General features: G+C 35.8%; 1 protein-coding gene across 1 annotated transcript; it reads left to right on the top strand.

Moving 5' to 3' along the window:
* Positions 1-1060: 1060 nt before the first annotated feature.
* LOC148864944 (alpha/beta-Hydrolases superfamily protein) lies at positions 1061-9672 on the top strand. The gene is made up of 8 exons (XM_088974922.1): positions 1061-1350; positions 1602-1910; positions 3604-3803; positions 3991-4341; positions 4458-4658; positions 4756-4826; positions 7927-8066; positions 9143-9672. The coding sequence occupies exons 1-8, from the start codon at positions 1311-1313 to the stop codon at positions 9490-9492; spliced, it is 1662 nt and encodes a 553-aa protein (XP_088831048.1). The 5' UTR covers positions 1061-1310; the 3' UTR covers positions 9493-9672.
* The last annotated feature ends 322 nt before the right edge of the window (positions 9673-9994 follow it).

Raw genomic sequence — 9994 nt, 5'->3', positions numbered from 1 at the left:
GTCTAGAGCAATAATCTTTTTTCTAGAAAAACGGTACCAAATAAAGTGCCGCTTTCTAAAGCACCACTTTTTCTGATGCGATGCCTATGTGGCACTATTTTCTAAAAAAATGACATCGATGCTAAACACCGCCTAGAGATATCATGCTTTTCCAATATCATAACCAAACCCATATAAATCCAACATAATGCTTTCTCCAATTCGATCATGCTTTTCCAATATCATAATCGAACCCATATAAATCCAACATAATGCTTTCTCCTATTCGATTGCAATCCAAATTCGATTCCAATCGATATAAAACTAGGTGAGCAAATGGATTGGATCATGATCTGATCTGATCTGAGATCCAATCCTATTTGGTTGAATTCAGATCACTCTTGGTCGGATATTCAGATCACCCTTATCCAATTCGAGAAGATCCAATCCGATGTATTATATATTTATATATTTATAAATATATATAATACATATATATATATGTTATTTATTTATTTATTTTTATAAAAAATGTATATATATGATGAAAATAATTAAAAAATTACTTGTATTTTTGTTTTTTTCTTTATTTAAATTGATATATTTATTTTTTTCTTTTAATAATTGATTAATTTTTAAAGAAAACAAGTTGTGTCAAATAAGATCAGATAAGATTGAAGAGTTCAGATCGACTCCTACTAGGGATTTGACATGAATAGTGCCTAATCAGATTCGAATATGCTCTGATTCGAATCCGATCTGATCCATTTGCATCCCTATCGGGCATATCATATCGTATCTTTTGAAAACGATACGGTCCGAAATGCCTGCTTCCAGGTGTTTTAGACCCCCAATTTTTCAATAATAAAAAGCATGCTAAAAGCTTTCCAAAAAACCCAAATTTGAAAAAAAAAAAAAAAAAAGAGTTTCGGCCGTTTCTAAGTGCCGATACGATACGGTTATCGATAACGCCCGAATGTAAACAAATCAAATTCGGATTGCATATATGGATTTTCCCCTTTTGCAGCACTGACCCGATAACGCCCGATACGATGTCATACGGTCATATACCCAAATCAAGGTTTCGATATCCAAAGTAACCATGTGCAACCCGGGTTCTCACTTCTCAGCACTTCCGTTCCGTAGGAGTTACCTGCTTGCTTAATCACCATCGTCATCGTCGGCTGTCCACGGTGGGCGGTTGATGAGCCGGATTGCCATTGGCGACTCGCGTTGGAGAACTGCCATTTTCTTAATCTTAGTGAAACGATTAACGAAGTAGCGAACCCTCATCTAAACGAACTCTACTCTTCTCAGCAGATAAACCAGAAATGGCGAATCAATCCATGAAGCGTTTCTTCCATCATCTAGGTAAGCTATATATAGAGCTATTGTTCTATTAGAATTTGTATGAACAAGTTCTTCTAGGGTTTTATGAGACTGTAGGTTCGGCTCACATTTCAAATCCTCTTTTCCAGATTAGTCTATTGCTGGTACTTTGTTTTTGTGTCATTTATCTAGTTTAAAAATTGTAGGGCTAGAGTGCTTGTGTTTACCTAAACTGATGGCTGGCTGCTTGTATTTTTATTTTTGGGATCAATTTTCTTTTCTTTATTGCACAGGTTTTAGTATAAATATGCTAAAAAAGCAGGAGTCGTATAAGCGTTTTGCATACAAGGTTCTTGTTCGGTGTCAATCACAATCGTCAGAAACGGATAAAGCGGAAACTGACGGTTCGAGAGAGGGGAAGGATGTATCGCGAGTTCCGGTAATGCCTAATCTGAATAAGCAGATAAGTTATGATTCGAGAATCAGCAAGTACAGTTCTGATGAAGAGAATTTGAATGATAACAAGCGGAAGTTAGAAGTTGATTGGATCATGAAAGCTCTTGAACCAGCTGTGCAGTTGTACAGGTGGGCTCTGCCAACAGGTCTGTCACTTTCTAGTCATGTATCTTTCCATATTATATTGCTTATGATTGATATGCTTCAAGTATTTAGAGGATGACTACAAATATTTTGGCATAACGGCTAGAAATTGCAGGGTAGTTTTCGTGTTGAGGAGAAATCACATTAAAACATGAGAGTAAGCAACCATTCGTGCCTGATGCAATTAATCCATGCACCTGCTAAAAATCAAGACATTTAAGCCATCCTTTTATGTTATTTTGTTTAGTTTAAATGAAACTTCCATTAATTAATACATACTTATTGGATTTTTTGGTTTCATGAGATGGGTCAGATTGTCCTTGAGCAAGAGTACCTACTTGGTTGTGGTTGTGTGCATGAGTTGCACATGAAGGAGATTCAAGCTCAATTCCTATGAACTTGTATTCTTTCACGGTTTGGTAGAGGTTGGACAATTCACTAAGATAAAAAGATTGTTTATGTGTGACACCTCTATAAGATAGGGTAAAAGTCTCAATCACTTGAGTGAAGACCCAGGGTCTACACATAGGTGTAGCATTAAACAAATCCACTAATAATTATATATAATGTGATATATTCTAGAGAAAATCTTTTCTCACCTATATCCCTGGACCTAAGAGGGCTATGTCAATCTGGAGGTTATGTTGTCAACCTTGAGTTGCTTAACCAATGAGATCAATCTTGACGAATATCTGAGTGAATTGTTTCTCTATCCTAGAAAAAATATTTTCTCACCTATATCCCTGGACCTAAGAGGGCTATGTCAATATGGGTGCTATGTTGTCAACCTTGAGTTGCTTACCCAATGAGATCAATCTTTGACCAATACCTGAGTAGTTTGGTTTGATGGTGTAGTGCCCTAGAGTGAATTATTTCTCAACAAGGAATTCATTATTTGGTTTCCAGGGAATATCCATCTGAACCCGTGAGGTTTAAATAATATTTGGAAAAACGTATCTGGATCCAGTGGTTTGCAAAGAGTTTGTGAAATGATTTTTCTAAATTATAACTATAAAAGTATATATTAGATACTATATTTCAAAGTTGGATTGCACTCAGAAAAGGTTTTCTTTGACCAAATATAATACCCAAGGACTGATTTGTAAATAACTGGGATTGGAAAGCTTAGTAGTATCTAATTGGGATATTGAAGAATGAAGTGATATTACAGCTAAAAGAATTTAGTAGGAAAGGATTAAATTTCAAAAATTCGGGAGTTCAATTTATAATTCCGATAATGGATCCAATTGCAATTAAAAAAAGTTGTTTGATTTCCCAGTTAGAGGCAATTTCTAATTAATGCATGCAAGGAACAGAAAAATTAGAAGTTTGATTGCCTAAGCTTCTATAGAGATCAGAATCTTCTTCTTTTAGCTTGGTAGGTTGGAATCCTGGATGCTTCTCTAAGGCTCACTGTGTAGATGGTGTGTATAGAATCAGAAAAATTATAGGTAATTGCCATACACTTTCTTCTAACAGAACTAAAATTCATATGATCACTTCTTGCCAACAAAAGTACAACAATGGTTGCTGTTATTTTTCATGAGAAAATTGATTTTAAAAACTTTGTTTTTGTTCTTCCCAACTTTCACATTACTCATCACAAAAGAAAAAGAGGCTTGCACTTTGGCACACATGGGTTCCTCAGATCTCTTTTTCTCTCCACAAGACCAATTTAGTATTCACATTTTGCAGGGAATAATGATGGGCAAAACTCCCCTTCTAGTAGTCGCTCTTTTACAGAGATTGTTGCACACATTCAGCGGAGTAAGGTTGGGATTCAGGACTGGAGCCTGAGTGATCTTACAGTAGGTCTCTTTCTTGTCTATCTTCGTCAAGCAGCTGCTGGCCTGGTGGAAGATGTGAAGGGTGTTCAGATCTCATCTGAATCTATAGTAATTACTTGAATCTGTACCATTTGTACAATAGTTATACTTACTCATGATGAACAAAATATCTCATAGTGCTAACTTAAGCTGATATGGGAACATTTATTACTCTAGAAATTTCAATCACTATTCTTCATCTGAAATATTTAATGCTCAGAGATTTATGTAACTTGTAGTTTTGTAATATTATTAGGTTCAGGAGCTCATCTATCACATTGAACTGGCAAAAGGGGCGTATAAGGAAAATGCTGCAAGTCTTGCACGGCACAGCATGCTTCGAGAAAAGAACATTTTGAAGTTTGTTAAAAATTCCAATGTGATGCGGCCTGGATATTATATAGGCATTGACACCCGCTACAAGCTTGTAGTTCTTGGAATACGTGGAACTCATACTGTGTATGACCTGATAACTGATATTGTTTCTTCAAGTGAGAAAGAAATGACATTTGAAGGCTACTCAACCCACTTTGGTACAACTGAAGCTGCTCGCTGGTTTCTTCATCATGAGGTTGGAACATTAAGAAAATGCTTGGAGAAACATGAGGTGGGTAGAGATGTGACCTTATCTTCTGGACAATCTGGTTTTATGATGTATCTGGTAGACCTGTATTTATTAGGACATATGTTTTCATTGTTTCGGTGAGCCTAATATATCTACAGGGATTTAGGTTGAGGCTGGTTGGGCATTCTCTTGGTGGTGCTACAGCTTCATTACTTGCAATAATGCTACGTAAAAAGTCACAGGAGGAGTTGGGTTTTAGTCCTGATATTGTCTCTGCCATTGGGATTGCAACACCACCTTGTGTCTCTAAAGAACTTGCAGAAAGTTGCTCCAGTTATGTTTCAACTATTGTCTTGCAGGTATATGGATTCATTCAAAGACTTGTATAAGACAAGTTAATTTGTTTGTTATGTCTAGTTGCTCAAACTGGTTTTCATTTTTCTGTTCCATTTGCAGGATGATATAATTCCTAGGTTAAGCGTAGCTTCCTTGACAAGGTTGAGGAATGAAATTTTTCAAACCAATTGGTAAGAAGTACAGCATTAGAATATGGTGTTGACTACGTAAAAGCATGTTATTAAAATATATGCATCAGAATGATTCAACACTCATGTACACCAAAGCATTGTACAATGGGAATGTACAAAAAGTAACAATATAAAGAAAATGATTGTTCACAAATAAACTTTCCAAGTCAGGAAAGAATTACAAGGAGCTCCTTGAAAAAGACTTGTGCATCGTCTGTGAGGGGCATTAAATGCTATTGACCTTCCTTACTACTATTTCATCAGTATTGATTCTATTTTCAAGGATGTGTAATTCCTTTCACCCCAGATATCATAAAATTGCAAGAGGCATCATGTCTCAAAATATTTTTCCTCTTCTACTCAAATCCTTCAGATATCAGCAATGGGAGAAAAAGCTTCAACAGAAGCTGGGAAGTACCCTTTCATGCCAAAGATTCCTAAGAACTTGGCCTACATCTAGCTGATGATTTGACAGTGAAGGAAAAGATGATTAGCAGATTGTGGACATGTTGCACATAGCACACAATCACTGTTGGCAAATTCCAATACCATACCCCTCCTTATGTGGTCTTCCAAATTAATTTCTTTATCCCAAACACAAGGAGGTGCAAGCCTCCTTAAGAGGAGGGGGGTTAGGAGGAGGATGAAGAGGAAGGAGGATTTCATTTTTTCTTTATTTTTAATAAAAATATTTTATATTAAAAAGAATAAATATGCATACCACTTTCTTTCCCCTTATCTTTTCTTCCCTTCCCTTCCCTTCCCTTTTCTTTTCTTTCATTTTCTCTTTTTTTCTTCTCATTCTTTTTCTTTCATTTCCTTTCCTTTTTTATTTTTTTCTTTTTATTTTTTGTCTTTTTATATAAGATGTGCATGAGGCGCATGAGGTGTACGCCTCATGAAAAAAGTTCATGAGGCGTACGCCTCAAAGGTGTCAGTGCCTCTGGCATACGCCTCAGGGCATTTTGGGAGTGCCTTCAGGCGTATGTCTCCCATGCCTTTTAAAACACTGATCCATACATCATAACTAAAGCTAATTGTGCTAAAGGAGAGAGAAAAACTAAAGTAATCTAATGTATAAATTAAATGAAACTGAAATAAGAGTGATAAAAATTGAAATAAGAAAAGTGGCCTGTAGTAAAATCTTTAAGTTGTATTAGTTTACAACCATGCATTAAGCATAGTTTTCAAGGCGCCAAGGTGAGGCTAGCTGACAGGGGGGGCACCTAGGTGATGCCTATTTTTTTATGCAAAAATCATGTATCCTAGGGTAGTTGCGCCAAGGTGAGGCTAGGCGACAGGGGGGCGCCTTGTCGCCTAGGTGACGCCTATTTTTTTATGCAAAAATCATGTATCCTAGGGTAGTTCCTTTTGCTCCATCACCAACTTTCTTTAATAACCATCCATAATTTTCGTAAGAAAATTATAAACTTCATGTTTAAGTCTAGAAAATCAACATATTTAGGAGAAGAAAAAGAAGAAAAGAAAGAAAATTCAAAAAATATAGGGGCTGAACCCCTATTTTTGTTATAGGAAAAGAAGAAAAGAAAAAGTGGAAGAAATGTGTTGATTAGATATTTCAAAAAAAAAAAGTGTTGATTAGACAAAATTTTAAGTTCTTCTCTTAATTATTGGTTCAGATTTTGAAGTCATTGAGGGTTCAATACAGCAGTTAGCAATGCTTGTGTTGATTAAGCCCTAATAAATAAGAAAATAATAAAAAGAAGTTAGTTTATAAACACAAAAAAAATATTATTCTTTAATAATGTCTATTTTATAATTACAATCTCAAAAAATAACAATATAAAAGTATTTTATTACACAGTATACAAAACTGCTTGGCAACTGGGCAAGGCAAGCCTCCAAGGGTGCCTTGTCACCTAGGTGTCGCCTTGACAATTATGGCGTTAAGGCATTGTTTCATGAAAGAAATAAACTGATCACGTTGGTGGACTGAAGGCATTATTTTCAATGAAACAAGTTTTGATTGTTGTAGCCTTGGCAAACCTAGAAATGCAGGAAGGAGGAAATGCTCAAGACTGACTGAAGGTCTGATTTTGGAAATTTATTCTGGTTCAATTGTGGGAAGGAGTTAGTGGCAGTTTTCATGGATTGAAATTGAGTAAAATTGTTTACAGGAATGTAGTGATAGAAGGTGACTTTGGCTTGTGGTGGGATTTTTTAAAAACAATAGCATGGGCTCTTGGTGATATAGGCATTTAATAAGAGAGCCATGACATTTGGCTGGGAAGATGCTGAGATGAGAGCCACACTCACTTGGATCAACAAGTTAACCAATACCTTGGCTGATTCATTGGCAAGTGTGAGTCACAAGAATGAGTTATTTTTGGGAGTAACCTCATAGGATGTAATCTGTTTTCTTATGAAAGATAAATGGGTTAGGTGGCTAGGCTAGCTTTAGTTGTAAGGGGTGGTTTGTCACATTCCAGTTTGTTCTCCTTTCTTTTTCTATTATTAATTAAATGCTTATAAGTTACTGATCATAAAAACATCAAAGGAATCTCCAATCCTTTTGACACTTTTTTTTCGTAGTTTTTGGGAGATTTGTTGAACAAATGAGAGTTGACTTGGCTAAACTGGGTTCTGCCTCGATGCTTCGTGGTTAGGAATTACACTTATGTTAATGTTACTTGATGATGTTGACACATTAACAAATGGCATGCAAACCTTTGTAAATTGCAGAAATAGGATCTTAAGTCTGCTTCTTGGTTTACTCTTGTGAGCTTGCTTTGTCACATGTTAGGTTAATACCTCAGCATTGATGACAAATATAGTTGGTGTCCTTGTTGGATTGGGTTAAATGATTCACTCGGCCCTCCATTTAAGAGAGCTAGTTGAAACTATTTGAAATATTAACGTGATGCTTGCCTTTCTAGTTACAGGAAGTATGAAGTGTTGAAAATGTCAGCCCTGTACATTGAGAAATATCAACAAAAAAATGTAGAGGCATTATTCATTAGGTGGATAGCTGCTGGCATCCATTTATTATTCAATTATCATCATCTTAATAATCTATTTTCCAAAATAACCATGACCTTAGTAGTCAGAATGTAGTACCTGAATGTCTATCTTTTGCTAGGTCAAGTGTATTGGAGAAGGAAGAGTGGAAGATAATCATTGACTTGGTTGCAAATGCAAAGCAGGTTGTCTCTTCAGTACAAGATGTGGCTCGGAAACTTGCTGATTATGCCAATTTTAGAAGCAAGACCAATGATTCTGGTAAGTAGAAAGGCCTGCATTATCACATTTGCCATGGGAAAATAAGTTAACCTTGTGTAAGCTTTTTAGCAATGTTATTTTACACTGTTAATGATTTATATGGTGCTTTAACATTCTTACTATGCTGTCATTCTAACATGGGAATGGGACAGTATGCAATCCAATGATATCTACATTAGGATCTAGGCATTCAAATGGATATATTCTAAAATAAATATGCAAATTGATAGTTGACTGTTGAATATGCAAGGTAGGACTCATGGAATTGATAGTGCCAGCCCTTTGAGATGTAAGCCAATTTCTGCTTGTAACAAGGACCTATTTAATCATCTAGATATAAATCCATACAGTGAAATAGTAAAATGCGAAATCCATATAAGCATATCCAAATCTCAAGATGAACATATTGTTCTATTACCCATATCTGTGCTTGATACCCTAGTCAAGCAGTTTATTTCGGCCCTTTTTTTTATTTGGGAGAAATGAGCCTGAGGACTTGGTGTGTTATACCTCTATTTATATTGTCATTTCTGATTCTCTCTCTTTCTCTCTATGTTGATAGGTGGAGTTTGTGTGTTGGTTCCATCTTGTTTTTGTCTCCCCTCATGCAAGTCTCTGTTGGATTTAGAGCCCGTTTGTTTTTGGATTTTATGAGGGGGGAAAGTTGGCCAATGGGATTTTGGTTCCCATTGACCAATGTATCCATCTCCCAGGTGGGCAAATAATTTTCCCACCTGGGGGGAAAGTTGCCAACACTTGGATGGGCTAAAATTGCCCCTTTTAATAATGGTTTTTTTATGGCTAAAACGATCATTATCTTATTTACCTGGGAAATAAAAGAACATAGGTGAATGTACTTACCCAGGCAAGTATTTTTTTGAAGATAAATAAAAAATAAACTTTATAAAGTGAGTGGGGCCTTAAGGGTATCTGTATCTCCCTTTTATATTCGTCTTTATGAATAAACTGCTTTTGATGGTGTGGCATCAATTAGAAGGGGAAAAAAAAAAGAATAGATGGCTGATTCTTCTCACATGTCCTTTGATTCCATTGCAAAATTTTCTGTTTGTTGTCAGATGTTTCCATCAGGAAAATATCATCTACTGTTGCCCAAGTCCCTTCAACCCCGAAGCCTGCAACAAGCAGTAATTCAATTGTTAAACAGGATAAAACCACAGCACCTGAAGAGTTGTTTGTACCTGGGACGATGTATTATCTTAAGAGGAAAGTAGATAAAGGTAGTGGAAGCAGCAGCAGTAAAAGCAATGAATCCTACTCTCTCTGGAAGAGGCATGCAGGTGAACATTTTCAGAGGATCATCCTATCCAGCAACTTGATTTCAGATCATAAGTGTGATAGCCACTACTATGCTCTCAGGGACGTGCTCAAGGGCTTGCCAGCTCACAATCATGAAAGCATCTATTGAAAGATCAAAGACGGTTGTACATATGTTCTCTTAATTTTTTGTAAGCAATGAGTACTTTTAAATTTGGGTCTCCATAATTAACACCAAAGTTTGTTTGTATATTATTGATGGACTTTGGGCATTGTTTGGTGATCGATGCCACAATTCGTTCAAATAATGTAAAAGGGGATTGGTAGCATCTATTCTATGTTCTAAAACCACATGTTCTTCCAAAAGAAAAAATGATGATCGTTGGGCATTGATTGAGCATCAAAGCCCAGTAAACTTTAATCAAAATTATTTATAATCAACAATTCCAGGAGTCTAGAACATTAGACATCACATAATAACTTTACTGGTAAAACATTCAACAAGTTTGAGCTTTCAGTCAACTAAAAATTTATTACAAGACACATTATATTGTTGTGAGACCAATGAGTTTAATAGATCATTGATAGGTCCATCTTATGGTTTTTTCCTACTATAAAAGTCATTATATATATATATATATATATATAATAAA

This window comes from Nelumbo lutea, chromosome 3 (assembly GCF_056320005.1).
Source record: "Nelumbo lutea isolate HS-2025 chromosome 3, American lotus-T2T, whole genome shotgun sequence".
Lineage (NCBI taxonomy): Eukaryota > Viridiplantae > Streptophyta > Magnoliopsida > Proteales > Nelumbonaceae > Nelumbo > Nelumbo lutea.
Note: the sequence above shows the minus strand (reverse complement) of the source record. Positions and strands in the feature narration are given on the sequence as shown.

Excerpts from the sequence above, each read along its gene's own strand:
- LOC148864944 (XM_088974922.1), top strand. The coding sequence starts at position 1,311 with ATGGCGAATCAATCCATGAAGCGTTTCTTCCATCATCTAG. Across the intron at positions 1,911-3,603 it reads CAGGTGGGCTCTGCCAACAG|GGAATAATGATGGGCAAAAC; the intron begins GTCTGTCACTTT and ends CACATTTTGCAG. Across the intron at positions 4,659-4,755 it reads TTTCAACTATTGTCTTGCAG|GATGATATAATTCCTAGGTT; the intron begins GTATATGGATTC and ends TTCCATTTGCAG.